Raw genomic sequence first — 17,591 nt, forward strand, 5'->3', positions numbered from 1 at the left:
AAATCAAGTCAATTTAAGTCACGATTTTAATCACTAGTAAAAATGCTTGATTTAAATTAACTCGATTTATATCATAATTTTATAGAGCAACTGTCATCTCTGTCCCGAAGGGCCGCCTCCCATGACCCGCTGTTGACTCACGGACAGTTCCATTCACTTTAATGGGACGGCTGGTGATGCAGCAGTGACAAAACAAGGTGAGGGACGTGGTGGCAGCAGGTGAGTGAATGCCTGCTAACAGGCGCTGCCATGATGGATCTGAAACGAAAAACTCATTCTTGCTGGTAGTGTGAAATTGTGTGAATGCATCAACGCAGTGCATGTTATCTCAACTTGCATTCATTTAAATGAGTTTACCAAAAATGTAAATATTGCAGAATATACAGCCTCATGCTACATAACTAAGCTCCATTTCATGCCGAATAAACAAAATTATTAATGTATCTTAAATAGAAAACTATCTTTAGATAGATTTTTACTCCAAAAACATTTTATTAAAATAAATTTGATAAAAATCAAACAAAATGGCCCCTACCCCCACCTATAACTGGCCTTCACAGCAAGGAGCACATGGAAGGCCAACGCATGCAAGACAAAAAAAACAGAAAAATTCCCAGCTCAACTCACCAACCAGTTTGCTTACCAACCGAATTAACCTGTCTAACAGTATGTGTTAAAAACAGGGGTTTAGTTAGCACACATTTGCAAACGCACGTGTAAGCTGCAGGGCCACTCCACGGCACCCTGTATTACCTGCAGTCCTAACTCCTGTAAATCTATGAGAGTCTCCACAGTGAGAGCACATACACTTTAATAGATAGATAGGGGATAGGTGAGCCTGGAGGTAGCCCAACCCTCCTTAAAGGCACTTGGGGGCACAATGGGCGCCCAGCTCATAGCACAATGGCAGCAAAGGCATCCAGTATACATCAACAACAAATAAAATGGCCCCTACCCCCACCTATAACTGGCCTCCATAGCAAGGAGCACATGGAAGGCCAACGTATGCAAGACAAAAAACAGAAAAATTCCCAGCTCAACTCACCAACCAGTTTGCTTACCAACCAAATTAACCTGTCTAACAGTTTGTGTTAAAAACGAGTTTAGTAAGCACACATTTTTAAAAGCATGCGCAGGGCCACTTCACTGTACCCTGTATTACCTGCAGTCCTAACTCCTGCCTCCACAATGAGAGCACATGCATTAACCCCTGTTTTTAACGCATACTGTTAGATAGGTTAATTCGGATAGTAAGCAAACTAGTTGGTGAGTTGAGCTGGGAGTTTTTCTGGTTTTTGTCTTGATTTTTTTTCCACCCTGGTTAGGGTGTCCATATTTGCTTAGCAATGGGCTTTTTTGTCATTTTAAAAGTCTTTTTTTGATATTTTAAAACTGCAGCTTTTATTCAAATGATTATTCTGTCATTAAAGGGACCATGTCACTATAAAAAAAGATTCCCAAAGAAAGCTTACCTGTAAAAAAATCAATAAATCAATAAATACTCACCTTTCCTGCTATCCATGCCACCGAACACTGTTCCATTATATAATAATTATCCCCCAAAGTGTGCACTATTCGCACACATCTAAACGCAAGATGTGATTTCATGTCGGTATCCATTGATGTCTAGAGAGAGAATCGCAGTAAACTCGTACAGGACAATTTTTGTTGCCGCATCGAATTGGCATAGCAATCACAATGCATAGATGTGAACGACCATCATTGAACACAATGTGTTTTTGGATGACGTGCGAATCTAGGCTTTTTGTAACGCAAAAAATTCACACCAGTGTGAACCGACACTCAATCTGATGAGTAGCCTAAGTGACCAATAGGGAGGCTGGCTTGGAGGCCAGAAAAACCGCATTGTTTGTTACAGGAAAAGCTGAGATTTGCTTATATTTTTCTATTATTATTATCATTATTCAGGATAAATATATATAATATATATCTCAGCTGCCTGTACCTCTGTCTGTCTATTGGTCATATTGGCAATTTTCATTAACGTTAGGCACTGTTTTATATATGTTTTAGCTTGAATTGTTCAAGTTTCTGACAGGTTTACTTTATTTTTGTTCAAATAGATTTTAGTAAAGGTTTTACATTTAGATATATAAACAATGGCTATGCATTGGTCACATACTGCTTATCATAACAAGTTACAGAATGAAGAAAAGGGTTAGGCCAACAAGCTGTACAACAGTGAGAAGCAATAAAAGCCCAAAAACCTTAACCAAACTCAACTTTACACAGTTTACCTTGGGGAAGACAGAACAAAACACGCAAAAATACACATATGGTGTGCCAAAAACAATAAAGTTAAATTAGGTAAATACAAAATATCTTTATAAATGTCAAATATTGAATAAAAATAGTATAAAAAATCACACACATATATAAATATCCTTCATCCACCAATACAAAAGACAATGTTGTCATTGGGGAGATTTCCCTTCTTGTCCTGCCCCATAGCCAAAACAGGAAGTGAGGAAATCCCTACAGATTAAAGGTATCCTTTGGGGACCCCCAGGTCACCAGAATTAGTGTCCCCATTGGAAGATTTCCCTTCTATTACTTTTCTGGGGAAAATTTGGGATTTTCTTTAATTTTATGTTCAATGATATCATTAAAAAGGACAACTAGAGGGGTGAATCTCTCTAACAGGGGAAACAGACAACAATGAAAACCTGACACGTGTTCTAATCCATCTCCACTCCAAAGCTTAAAAAATGTTTTGCCTTTAGTTATACTTTAAGCAAATCAACCCCAATGATTCTGTGATTTTCCATATTTATGTTTCTATGCATTACTGTTCAGAAACGAATCAACAAAGATAGAGACTACTCCGAATTTGTGATTATATTTTTACATTCTTTAACTACCTCCCGCCTGCCATATAGATAAATGACAGCGGGCAAGATCCACCCTCATTCTGGGACGACGAAGTCTCACCACGCTTGTGCGCCTGCGGTACAGAGCCGATGATGCGGCCCTTTACCTATGTGATCAGCTGTGTCCAATCACAGCTGATCATATGTACACACAGAAATGCCGTTTATTGGCTCTCCTCACCTCACACTGACAGCCCATCAGTAATGCCAATTTTGTGCCCATCAGTGATGTCGATATGTGCCCATCAGTAATGCCAGTCAGTGCTGCCTTTCAGTGCCCATCAGTGCCTGCTCATCAGTGCTGCATATCAGTGCCGCCTATCAGTGCTCATCAGTGCCGCCCTTTAGTGCTGCAAATTATTGCCACCTCATTAGTGCCCATCACAGCAGCCTCTTCACCGGACATCAGTGAAGGAGAAAAATTACTTATTATTTTTTTTTTTTTTATTTATTGGTCTTTTTTTGTTTGTTTTTAGCAAAAAACAAAAAACGTGGTGTATAAATACCACCAAAAGAAAGCTCTATTTGTGTGAAAAAAAAATGATACAGATTTAATTTGGGTACAGTGTTGCATGACTGCACAATTGTCATTCAAAATGTGAAAGCTGAAAATTGATCCATCCATCTGTCCAGGGGATATTATATCTGCTCAAGGCTTATATATATCCTTAATCTGGTGAGTGCATCCCCATAGGGGGTTTTTCTTCCTGAAGAGCACTTGGGCACCTATCTGGACTATTTTGAGCACCTTTCCAGCACTTTAGTTCTTTGAAGGAACCTTTTTTGGACTGCACTTTAACCCATATATTTTGTATTTTGTATTTTGCACATGGTTGCACAATGGACATATTATTGTAACATTATTTTGCACTTCAATATTTATTAATTTTGTACTTGTTGATCACGATATGCACTTTATTTTTTACCCATTTTAATATTCTGATCACAGTCACACGGATATATTTATTTATACTTACCTGTTAGCGCTGCCTTTTTGATTGATTTTAGTTTTAGTTTTACAAATTGGAAAAAAGTGTCACATGATTCAAATATCTCATGCGATATTCTTTAGTGAATTGAGCCCACAGCCTCAATTCTTTCACAACCCCACAGCGTGGGTAAGAAGAAGCATCCCAGTTACGTACGGTTTGCTTGGAGCCATTTGGCTGAAAGCTTAAAATGACTTCCTGCTGCAATAGCAGAACATGAAGATAAGTGAGCTAGAGATATTAGTTTCTCAGCAGGTTCACTCTGACTTGCATAATATCAGTTTATATGATCTTCATTTTCTTGAACTGTAAGCTGCAGGAGTAACCTTCCTTTGCTGTGCTGGTAACCAATGACTTTTCAGGTCCCTTTTGTCAAGGTGAGATTCCGCTGTTCGGTTGAACTGCATTGTGTGAGGTGATTCGTTTAGGTACGGAGAGTAACATGCCTTCATTTTCCTAATGGGATAGTAGGCAGTATGTATGATTCTTAAATACCCTTAACACTATGAATAAAAAACCCAAACCCGTTTATTATTGGTTTAAGCAATAAATAGTAATAAATAAATAATTTTATTTCTCTTAAACACAATTAAAACCAGCCTAGCCATTACAGCTCAGGCTATATCAATAAATATTCAGCTTTATTTCATAAAACAACTCCCAAACAACTTATTACAAACACTGGTCCCCCTTTGCATAGTTACAAAGATGACTAACCACATAATAACAGCCACGACATAAGGGGAGGGGGGGTGGGGAGCGCAAACTTGCTGTCCTGTGAGGCGAATGAGCCCCTTGAAGTAAATACCAAACTTATATAGGCTCCGAAGTAACTTCCATAACCTTCCAGCATAGGGGATGTGCCTACCCCTAGTGAACCTATCACCTGCCAGTAAGCACTTTTCCCCATCTCCTAAGTTATTCCTAGGCAGAATCCCGCTCTTTTCCTGAGGTAAAGAAACCTGAGGAAAAAAACGCCTAAACTCTGACTAAAATTGAATACCTGTTTACCTGCCACTTATCCCATGAGGAAAAAGGGGCATATAAAATGCCCTTTTTCCTTCCATTCCATATTTATTAATAAATTGCTTCAAGCTGCTGACTGTGATTGGAAATGCAGTGGATTAGCAAACATTGGGTGTCTTAACAGCGAAAGAAGTGAAGGCTTGTTTCTGGGAAAAGAGCAATGTGACGTGACAGAATATACAAATCTAGGAAACACCTGATGATTGGAATGGGACGTTGTGTACATATGAGAAGAGTGTATACCTAGCTTCCAAAAAAAGGTCGTAAACTCTCAATGCATAGTCCTGCATGGTTGCATCGTCTTGTTTGAATAACCTGTCTCCAAGACTTTAAACCAGTGAAGACAAGAGTGTTTGTTTAGTTCATTCATTCTGCAGGAATCTGAGGTTGTACTTGAAAATCCAGTGTGACCAGTTGGAGAAGTGGGTTCAGATATGTAGATATGTACTAAGAGCTTACTCACTGATGACTAAAACCAGATGTTGTCTAATTGAAACTTTACCTGACGTGTATTGGTTAGTAATTAGACATTTGTACTGTGACAAGCATTATATTGGACACATTACTGAGGGCACACAACTCGCGAAGATACAGCCTACAAAAGAATGAAAGCAAATTGAAAACCCATACCGTTGTGCACATACCCCAGTTTAGGCCTAAAATAAATTTGCGGCATAAGAATTTTACTGATATTGATGGCGTGCCAAAGTAAGAAATTGTGAAGTGGAATTGGCCGTTGGGAGTATGACATTTAGTGTTTTCATGTATAAAAAAAAAAACGTTTTAGAAATTCTAAAACCAAGGAAATATATTTACTGAAAATATGTAAAAAAAGGTTACCTGCTTGTCATCTCTAGATATTCAAGTTGATATTTAGGTGTTTACTTGAAGGTGGTGATCTAGCTTCAACTGGTTTTATATTTTTAGTTTTTTTCTTTAAGGTAATATAATCCTGCTTTGTGATCTTTGACTTGGTCCATTAAAGGGATTTTTTTTAACCACTTAAGCCCCGGAAGATTTTACCCCCTTCCTGACCAGGGCCTATCTTGCGATTCGGCACTGCGTGATTTTAACGGACAATTGCGCGGTCGTGTACCTAAACGAATTTGACATCCTTTTTTTGCCACAAACAGAGCTTTCCTTTGGTGGTATTTGATCACCTGTGCGATTTTTTGATCATGCGCTATAAACAAAAAAAGAGCGTCAATTTTGCAAAAATAACAATATTTTTCACATTTGTTTATATGAAATTCCCAAAAAATAAAATGTAAAAATCAAAATTTTTTAACATTTTCGGCCAATTTGTTTTATGCTACATATGTTTGGTAAAAAAAATTGCAAAAAGCGTATTTTGATTGGTTTGCGCAAAAGTTATCGCGTTTACTATCAAAGGGAAAGGTTTTTGTCATTTTTATTGTTTTTTTTTTTTAGCGAGAATTGGCAGCGATCTGCGACTTTTTGTTTTTTTGCGGGACTGCGACATTGCAGCGGACAAATCGGACATTTGACTGACATTTTTTACACTTTTGGGGTTACCAGTGACATTACTGCAGTAATCAGTGCTATACATATGCACTGTTACTGTAAAAATGACACTAGCAGTGAAGAAGTTAACTGTATTGGAGAGGGAGGGGTTAAGTGTGTCCTAGGGGCGTGTTTCTAACTGTGATTGGCTGTGGCTACTAGTGTAAGAACATAGTAGAACCTTCTGATCTCCATTCTTACACAGGGAAGAATGACAAGCGGCTTTGTTTACATCAGCTGGCCGCCTTTCTTCCAGTGTAACGGACGATCGCAAGTGCCCGGTGGACATCGGGTCCGCCGGGCACACGCGCGGGGGTGGCCGTGACCGCGTGGGAGCGCGCCTCCGGCGGCGCGCGCTCGCTCCCTAGAGCCTCACAGGCTAGCGACGTGTCGCTTTGCCTGTGAGGGGCTGACCGCCGCAGTAAATAGTCGTGCGGCGGTCGGCAAGCGGTTAAATAATTGGTAAACTGCCAAAGTCCATCTTTGTCATTTTTTTTTTTTTAGGGACCTGCAAGGTAAAGGTTTAATGTGCTAGTATACATCGCATATTATTAGTATTATTATTATACAGGATTTATATAGTGCCAACAGTTTGCAAGCATTTTACAACAAGAGTGCAAACAGTACAGTTACAATACAATTCAATACAGGAAGAATTGGATGGCCCTGCTCCTTAGAGCTTACAATCTAGGAGGGAGAGTCAAGTGAAACAAAAGGTAATAAATGTGGGGGATGAGTTGATGGAGAAAATGAAAATACAGTTGTTAGTTGTGGGTAGGATTGGCTTCTCTGAAGAGGAGGGTTTTCAGGGATCGTCTAAAAGCTACAAGAAGTAGGAGATAATCGGACAGATTGGAGTAAGGAGTTCCATAGGATTGGAGAAGCTCTGGAAAAATCCTGGAGGAGAGCATGGAAGGAGCTAGAGAGCAGGAGGTCTTGGGAGGAATGAAGAGAACGATTAGGTTGGTATTTTGAGACTAGGTTAGTGATGTAGCTGGGGCCTAAATTGTGGATGGCTTTGTAAGTTGTTGTTAGTATTTTGAATTTAATTAGTCGGGTGTGTGGAAGCCAATGTAGGGATTGGCAGAGAGGAGTAGCAGACACTGAGCGATTGGTAAGGTGGATGAGTCTGGCAGCAGCATTCATGATGGATTGAAGGGGCAATAGCCTATGTAGAGGTAAGCCAATGAGAAGGGAGTTGCAGTAATCGAGGCAAAAGATGACCAGGGAGTGAACTAGGAGCTTTGTTGTGTCATTGGTAGGAAAGGGGCATATTTTAGAGAGGTGGCAAGATTTGGACAGTGATTGGCCTTGGCCCTAAAGGAAAGTTCAGAGTCCAGGATTACAAGTAGAACCTTGGCCATATGGGGATGGGCTGATCCTTGTGCCATCGATTTTGACAGAGAGATTGGGGAAGGGGCATGCTGTGGAGGAAAAATTAAAAGTTTGGTTTTGGATAGATGCTGTGATGTGACATCCAGACTGATATATCTGCTACTAGCACATTACTAGCACATTATGTGAAACTTACTTAAAAAGGAAGCCCTCCAGCGATACGATGTAATCGGTGGAAGCAGCGTCCATCTTCACCCAGTCTTCCTCCCGGGTCTGCAGACTCCGGCTGTGTGACAGGCTAGAGCTGCAATAGGGTCACTCCTGCACATGTGCGGGGGAGCTGTCATGAACGGCACACATGGCCATTCCATTATAGCGTATGTGTCACTGATATCATCGGCTGCATGTAATGTAAATATCTACTAAACGGTGTACGTTTAGGAGATATTTACAGTACCTATAGGTAAGCCTTATTATAGGCTTACCTAATAGGTACAAATTGTGCACAAGAGTTTACATCCTCTTTAAGCAAAAGGACTACTTAGATTTCAGTGACCTGAAATACAAGATATTAGAATAAGTCATTGAGCCTGCCTTTCATCCTCTGGTTTTTGGTTTGAAAATTAAAGGGTAACTCCACTTTCAGGGGGTGAGTAAATAATACACTGTAGTGTATACAATTGCGACTCAAGTCAAATTGTAGTTGAATGTTATTAAAAAGTACCTTTCCTTTTCAATCTGCTGCCGCTGTAATTTTCTGAAAATACAATGCAATATGGCTACCTGGAGGTGTTCTATACACAGAATGTCATTTCCTGCTTGTGTGATTGGCTCACTGATTTTCCCACAAGTTTGTCTAAGATACAAGTTAGATTTCAGGCATCCCCTGGAATAAAAAAATGTAATTTTTGGTGAGATACGACCAATAGGAACACATCTAAAGGGATGCAGGCCCAGCATATATCCTCATTAGTTTGATAATTATGAAACTGCTCCCATTTGACCCACTCAGCACAGAGGCACAGAGAAACAAACAATGAATTCTTCAGAATAACAAAAGTTGGGAATCTGCAACAAAGGTTGATCTAATACTTGCAACAAAGTGGAGTTATGCTTTAACAATCATTGTTCTGAGCAATGTCATCATTTTTCTTTGTGAGTTTTTGAACTCACTCCTATGCTATAGAATGGCAGATCCAGTTTGATGGTGCTTGCTTCGACTGTTCATGCCTTCTCTTTATGGTATCTGGCACTGTCAGGGCTTTTTTTCCCAGAGAATAGGTGCAGGAACTCCCCCCTTCTGAGTCACCCTTCGTCCCTGCACCCTATCCACCTCTGAGCACTGTCTCTTGGCTCCACCCCCTACCCACCTTCCCAGTATCGCCCCTTTTAGGGAATACAGAACCAAGTATCATTTTGTGCAACTAGTAATTTGTATGGAATTTAATAGACCACAGCAACAGTAGACTCCCTCCTCCCCCAGAAACAATAGATCCCCCACACAACAACAGACCTGCTGCCCAGCAAATAACTCCCCAGCAAAAATATACCAAATCAGCAACAATAGATCTCCTAGCAGCCGGCATCAATAGGTTCTCTAGCTGCCAGCAACAATAGACCTCTCCCTCAACAGTACATCCTTCCCAGCAACATAAAACCCCCCGCCAGCAACAATAGACCCCCACAAAAAAATTGATCCCCACCAGTGACAGTCCCCTCCCTCAGCAGTCAGCATCAATAAACCCTTTTTTTCTCCTTCACTGATGTGCACTGATGAGGCAGCACTGATGGGCACTGATGAGGTGGCACTTATGGGCACTGATGAGGTGGCACTGAAGGGCACTGATTAGGTGGTACTGATGAGGTGGCTCTAATATGCCACATTGATGGGCACTGATGGGCAACACTGATGGGCACTGACTGGCAACACTGATGGGAACTGACTGTGGGCACTGATGGGCTGCACTGGTGGGGACAGATGGGCGGCACTGGTGGGCACTGATGGGCGGCACTGGTGGGGACAGATGGGCGGCACTGGTGGACACTGATGGGCTGCACAGATGAGCAGGCACTCATGTGGAGATCAAGTACAGCAGCTGCTGTACTTGATCTTACCATTGCTCTCTGATTTTTTTATACACAATAAAGGTGTTGCATCTGGAGTGCGGTCATCCAGGACTTTTTTGCACTACAGGTTAGTGATGTAGCTGGGGGCAGAGTTGTGGATGGCGTTGTAAACTATAGTTAGTACTTTGAATTTTATTTGTTGGGTGAGAGGAAGCCAGTGGAGAGATTGGCAGAGAGGGTTGGAGGACACTGAATGGTTGGTAAGGTGGATGAGTCTTTCATTCATTATGGACTGAAGGGGGGATAGTCTATGTAATGGTAATCCAACGAGGAGGGAGTTGCAGTAGTCGAGGCGAGAGATAATCAGGGAGTGAATTAGAAGCTTGTTGGTGTCGTTGGTTAAAAAGGGGCGTATTCTAGGGATGTTGCGGAGGTTAAGGCGGCATGATTTGGACAGGGATTGGATGTGGGCCTGAAAGGACAGTTCAGATTCCAGGGTTACCCCTAGCACCCTGGCATGTGTGGAAGGACTGATAGTTGTTCCATTGATCTTCACTAATGAAAATGAACAGCTAGAGAGCTACTTTGCTTTTAAATGCTAGTGAAAGAAATTGATGCAAGCACCTTTCCTATCTATGGTACATTAATGCAGAGGGAACGTAAAGCAGAGGAGATAGCTAGTAACTGGATGAGCATGTGTATACAATAAATCCCTGTCTTGTTCAAAGCGGAGCCTTTGTTCATCACTAACAAAATACGCAATGAATTTCCATTTTTATTGTTCATGGCATATACATCTTGTTTTGATAATAATGAACACACCTGCTTATTAATCTCTTCTTTAGATAATATAAAGCCTGAATCACTTGTGGGCATTCAGTTTTATAGTGGTTTGTTTTTATAGGCAACTCCATCTTTGTCTATGCAGACAACAGTGTACAATGCTCCGTGTGTTATTAGGTCTTCTCTGAACAAATTATCTGCTGCTTTATTATCTAATACCTAGATTTGTAAAGGAAGCGTGGAATCAATGACTTACCATATTACTTTACCTGAAGTCTTCATTTTGCTTTAATAAACTATGCTATAGAAATAAAAGTACAACATGTCAACAGACTAAAAGCACCAGTTAGCACAATACATTGATAAATATAGTCTGAAAAGTATTGTTTTTTTGCTTTTCTTTTATATTGTCAGGGCTTATCATTTTCACAGGCAGAAGACAGCACATTTCTTACTGATACTTGGAAGACGGCTCTATTTTGCATGTGAAAGTACCAGACCAACTATAGCATCAAAAATACAAAGAACCTCTTAATAAAATTGTAATGTTTGCAGCAGTCAATAATCGTATCGCACATCTAAATATACACTCACTGGCCACTTTATTATAGGTACACCTTGCTAGTACCAGGTTGGACCTCCTTTTGCCTTCAGAACTACCTTAACTCTTAAAATTATAGATTTAATTCGATTCAACAAGGTGTTGTAAATATTCCTTAGAGGCTTTGGTTCATATTGACATGATAGCATCACACAGTTGTTACAGATTTGTCGGCTGCACATCCATGATGCAGATTTGATTGGGATCTGGTGACTGTGGAAGCCATTGGAGTGAGCTCAATGTCATGTTCAAGAAACCAGTGGTGAGATGATTTGAGCTTTGTGACATGGTGCATTATCCTGCTGGAAGTATCCATCAGAAAATGGGTTCACTATAGCCATAAAGTGATGGACATGGTCAGAAACAATACTCAGATAGGCTGTGGTGTTTAACCACTTGCCGCCCACCCTATAGCAGATTGACGGCGGTAAAGTGGTTGTATTATCCTGACTGGCCGTCATATGACGTCCAGCAGGATAGAGCACTCTGTGCCTGTCCAATCACGGCTGGTCACATAGTAAATAGGAAGTGCAGTTGATTGGCTTTCCTCAGTTCGTGCCTGACAGGCACGAGTAGAGGAGAGCCGATCTGCGGCTCTCCTGACAGGGGGGGGGGTTTGTGCTGGTAATCAGAGCATTGATTACCAGTGCAGACCCTTGGGGGTGCCACTAGAGCCACCAGGGATTGCCCACCCATGGCCACCAGGGATGCCCACCCATGACCCCCAGGGATGCCCACCCATGGTCATCAGGGATGGCAATCAGGGCTCAGGGACCATTTCAGTGCCCTCCCCATCAGAGCTGCCATCTATCAGTGCTGCCCACCAGTGATAATCATTGCAGTCTATCAGTGCCGTCCACCAGTGCCCATTATTGCCCACCAGTGCCGCCTATCAGTGCCCATCAGTGCTGCCTATCAGTGCTGCCTATCAGTGCCCATCAGTGCCGCCTATCAGTGTCCATCAGTGCAACCTATCAATGCCCACCAATGCTGCATATCAGTGCCCTATCAGTGCTGCATATCAGTGCCGCCTATCAGTGCCCATCAGTGCTGCATGTTAGTGCAACCCCATCAGTGCCACCCCATCAGTGCCTCCTCATCAGTGCCTGTCAGTGTGGCCTCATCAGTGCTCATCAGTGCAAGAAAAAACTTTATAACATAAACAAAAAAACTTTTTTTTTTTCAAATTTTTCGGTCTTTTTTTATTTGTGTAGCAAAAAAGAAAAAACCTTGCAGTGATCAAATACCACCAAAAAAATGACATAATTTGGGTTTAGGTACAGTGTTGCATGACCGCGCAATTGTCATTCAAAATGCAACAGCGCTAAAAGCTGAAATTTGGCCTGGGCAGGAAGTGGGGGGAAATGCTCGGTATTGAAGTGGTTAAATTATGCTTAATTGGTACTAAGGAGCCCAAAGTGTGCCAAGAAAATCCCCCCCCCCCCCACACCATTACACCACCACCAGCCTGAATGGTTGGTACAAGGCAGGATGAGTAGTAGAATGAATACTTGGGAGTGAGGACACCTTGGTTGCCCTGAATGTCTAATACTGGCATATATGCTAATGTATTTCTTCTTCTTACCTCTATGTACACTTCCAGTTTTTTGTATGTCATTTTTATACCATGTGATGCTTTTTTATGACCGAGTATTGTCTGTCGCTATGCTCTACCGTTATTTATTGAATTTTCTTTTCGTTGAAATTCAATAACCTTTCTATAAAAAACACTCACCTATTTAAATTTTCTAGCACCCCAGCCCAAACTATCTACTTCTTTCTTATTAATACCATAAATGGACCCAGCAGTTTTTAATGCTCTGGGTCCTGTAGCTAACCTACAAGCTGTAGATTGTAATTAGCCTTATTATTACAACTCCTTCAATAATATGTTTACTCTTTTGTTACTTTTCAAGTACTGATTTATGTGCTGATATTGTAGACAAACAGGTTTTACAATAACATTGCAGGACAAGAAACAAAAGTACAAACTGCAGTCTCCATAGCAGTTACACTGAATCTATCTTGTATTAGTCAAGTGTCAGTAAAGTGAAATCTGATTGGTTGCTATAGATCACTGCAGTCTGTGCTTAGATTTCCACTCTGTTCCTTAAACAGGCTCTGTACAGTTGCTCATTCAGGGAAAAGTGAGAATGTCTGCAATTGGTCTCCTAACCCCACTGTTACTCACTTTGCCCTGTTCCCCTTCCGCTTCTTCCTCTGTCGGGGTCAACACCAAAAGTCCCAGTGTCAACTCATGTCATGCACTAAACGCACGGGTGTCCAACCTGAGGCCCTCCAGCTGTTGCGGAACTTCAAGTCCCATGAGGCATTGCAAGGCTGACAGTTGCAAACATGACTCCCAGTGGCACAGGCATGATGGGGCTTGCTGGAGAGCCACAGGTTGGACACCCATGCACTAAAGGGAATGGTGGCATCATTTCCTTTGTTATGTGACAGTACTTAGGCCTAGCTATGGGCTGCTAGATCCAAGCACTCTTCACATGGGCGAAGGTTACATATTCTCCCATACTTCCAAGCATTGGGTATTGCTGCCACCTACAAAGGAAACAGAAGAGTCAGGGAATTACTGGCATCATAAGTATTCATGGGTTGTGGGGGGCCTTTTTCCCTAAATGGGGACAGTGAGAGTTTTCTTTAAAAAAAAGTTGTTGATGTAGCGAAGGTACAAAATCATAGAAGGATTGGATTCCACAAGGACATCCATATTGTGAAATTTATACTTTAATGTGCTGCATGATGATATTATTTTTGTAAGAGCAAGTGTGCTTTATTATGGACCAAACTTTTTGAGTCATATTAATTACTCTTTTCCTTTTCTCAGTGATTGGGTATGGTTCCAGTTCTCTGATAGAAGTTCACCATTGTTAGAATGCCAAGCAACTTATTAAAGTTGAGTTCTTCAAGCATGGAATCGGAGTTCCATAACCGCAGTGACTTTGAACGAAATGGAAGTTTTGATAGTCAAGGCAGTCACCATTCCAGAACTAGGAGCTTCAATATGGTAAGACCTTTATATCTGACACCATATAAATGTAGGTAGTGCCTGCTGTTTATTTTTAGTTGTGAAGAAATGTTTGTAAAAATGTAGGCTTTTTTTGGGATTTTTGCATGGAGTTGCTTCTGAACTTTGGTTGGTTTTTCATCAGGAGCATAAAACAAATACAGCAACAAACACAAAGAGGATATTTTATGCTGCCATATCTTCATAATAAAAAGGTTTTAAACAGTCGTAGATGAAAAAATATGTGAACCTGTAGTATAATGCTCTCTTGTAAAGCAGGTACGGTAATTGGAGTCAGGTTTTCCAGTTATTGGCCTGCCCTGTCCTGTATAAAAGCACACACTTTTCCTTACACGCTCTTCACAATAGAATTTCCTTGAAGTGCCATATGGCCAAATTAAAGAGGATTTCAGAGGATAAACTGCTAAAGCTCATAATAAAAAAGGTTACAAAGCACAGTTTAAAGATAAACGAAGTTTAGCTATATCGTTTACTCTTCCCAAGAAATGGCCTTTTCAAAGTACATATGCTGTAAAATTCTCAGATGACAAATAACCAACTAAAAATCTGTAGGCATTTTATGTTTATCTCTTCTTTAGATATTAGAGGTCAGGCATGAGCCAACCACACTTATTTGTGCTGGCTGCCAGGGACTTTAACCACTTAAGCCCCGAAAGATTTTACCCCCTTCCTGACCAGGGCCTATTTTGCGATTCGGCACTGTGTGACTTTAATGGACAATTGCGCGGTCGTGCAACGCTGTATCTAAACAAATTTGGCGTCCTTTTTTTCCCACAAACAGAGCTTTCTTTTGGTGGTATTTGATCACCTGTGCGATTTTTACTTTTTGCGCTATAAACAAAAAAAGAGCGTCAATTTTGCAAAAATAACAATATTTTTCAAATTTTTTTTATATGAAATTCCCCAAAAAAAATGTAAAAATTAAATTTTTTTAACATTTTAGGCCAATTTTTTTTTTACCATATGTTTGGTAAAAAAAATCGCAAAAAGTGTATTTTGATTGGTTTGCGCAAAAGTTATTGCGTTTACTAACAAAGGGAAAGATTTTTGTTGTTTTTTTTTTAGCGCGTAATGGCGGCGATCTTTGATTTTTTTTTTGCGGGACTGCGATATTGCGGCGGACAGATCGGACCCTTGACTGACATTTTTGACACTTTTGGGGTTACCAGTGACATTACTACAGTAATCAGTGCTATACATATGCACTGTTACTGTAGAAATGAAACTGGCAGTGAAGGAGTTAACTGTATTGGAGAGGGAGGGGTTAAGTGTGTCCTAGGGGCGTGCTTCTAACTGTGATTGGCTGTGGCTTGATGTGTAAGAACAGTGATCAACGGTCCTACATAGTAGAACCATTTGATCATCATTCTTACACAGGGAGAACTGACAGGCGGCTTTGTTTACACTAGCCGCCTGCCTTTCTCCCGCTGTCACGGACGATCACAAGTGCCCGATGGACATCGGGTCCGCCGGGCACACGCGCGGGGGGGTCCGTGACCGCGCGGGAGAGCGCCTCCGGCGGCGCCCGCTCGCTCCCAAAACCCTCACAGGCTAGCGACGTAGCCCTACGTTACTCTGCCTGTGAGGGGCTGACTGCCGACGTAAATAGTCGTGCGGCAGTCGGCAAGTGGTTAAAAGTGAATTTTTGTATTATGAAGCCATAGGCAAAGGCAAATAATTGTGCACTTTGCAAGTGCAGTTGGGCTCTGCGAGTGCAGTTGCTCCAGAGTTTAGCAAATGAGATGAAGCTTCATTTTGCAAAGAATACCCAATCACATGCAAGGAAATTTAAAAAATAGCATTTCTGTTTGTACATGATTGGATGATGGAAGTCAGCAGAGCATCACCTTATTTACTAAGCTCTGTAGCAAATGCTCTTGGAGAGTGCAGCTGGTTAGTAAATGAACCTCCATGTGTTCCATGTGTAGCCTATGGATAGGGGCAGGGGAGTCACTCTACAGATACCTCTAGTAATGAACTTTGGGGAGGGGGGGACCATGAATAACATCCGATATATGATCTCCAAGAAAGGAAAATGTGGGACCTTTCAGATGCTACTTAGCCATAACTAATTTAAGCCTCTTTCACGCGGTCCGCCTCCGTAGGCGGATCCGTGCTGCTCAGCGAGGATCGATCCGCGATCCCCGCTGAGCCGGCGGATGACAGCTCCGTCTCCGCTTGCAGAGCGGAGAGGGAGGTGTCACAGCCCCCGCTGCCCTCTATGGGGGATCGGATGAGAGCGGACCGCCTGTCCGCTCTCATCCGATCCGATCCGATCACTGAACGGATGGAAAAAGAGGGTTTCCATCCGTCCAGATTTCACGGACAGGATCGGATGCGGATGGCAGCGGGTGTCAGCGGAGGTGTCTCCGCTGACATCCGCTGCCCCATAGAGCTGCATGGAGGATCCGATCAGATCCGCCTAAAAAACTGACAGGCGGATCTGATCGGACCGCCCGTGTGAAAGGGGCCTTAAACCATTGTTTGTAAAAATATATATTTTATTGTTTTAGACAAAAAATCTATATAACAATTAAAGATATATGTTTTGTTTTGTTGTTTTTTTACAAATAATGGTTTAAATTAGTTATGATTCTATTTAGCACTTGAAAGTCCCATGTTTTCTTCTTTTCTTAGTTACTACTAAATTTTAGGGGATTTGGTGTAGTTGACCCCTGTAGCCAGTCATCATCTAGGGAATGATATATGATCTTTGTGATATAGTGGCAGAAATTATTTATATGTACACTCACTGGTCACTTTACTAGGTACACCTTGCTAGTACCAGGTCCCCTTCAGATTTGCCTTAATTCTTCATTGCATGGATTCAACAAGGTGTTGGAAACATTCCTCAAAGATTTTGGTCCATATTGACATGATAGCATCACACAGTTGCTGCAGATTTGTCAGCTGCACATCCATGATGCCAATTTCCCATTACACCACATCCTAAAGGTGCTCTATTTGATTGAGATCTGGTGACTGTGGAGGCCATTGGAGTACAGTGATTTCATTGTCATGTTCAAGAAACCAGTGGTGAGATGATTTGAGCTTTGCTAAATGGAGCATTATCCTGCTGGAAGAAGCCATCAGAAGATGGGTACACTGTAGTTCATAAAGGGATGGACACAGTGGTGGGATTCAGCCGGTTCGCACCGGTTCCATAGAACCGGTTGCTAACTTTCTGCAAGTTCGCAGAACCGGCTGAATCCCTCTGCGCGTCTGAGGACGCGCAGGACAATTGAATGTCCCGCGCTCGGGCAGACGTGGCGCCACGGCCCGCCCATTCTGTGACAATAGCGAATGAGAATTCGCTATTGTCACATGAT

At 41.7% G+C, this 17,591-nt stretch overlaps 1 protein-coding gene across 1 annotated transcript in view; it reads left to right on the forward strand.

Moving 5' to 3' along the window:
- The window catches only part of PROSER2 (proline and serine rich 2), a 45,566-nt gene that overhangs the window by 8,686 nt on the left and 19,289 nt on the right, over positions 1 to 17,591 (forward strand). Inside the window, exon 2 of the mRNA XM_082254348.1 lies at positions 14,062 to 14,241. Within this exon, the coding sequence (XP_082110474.1) occupies positions 14,110 to 14,241 (132 nt within the window). The 5' untranslated portion in view covers positions 14,062 to 14,109. The remainder of the gene's footprint in view (positions 1 to 14,061; positions 14,242 to 17,591) is intronic.

This window comes from Pelophylax lessonae (assembly GCF_965119305.1).
Source record: "Pelophylax lessonae genome assembly, chromosome: 4".
NCBI classification, from domain to species: Eukaryota; Metazoa; Chordata; class Amphibia; order Anura; family Ranidae; genus Pelophylax; species Pelophylax lessonae.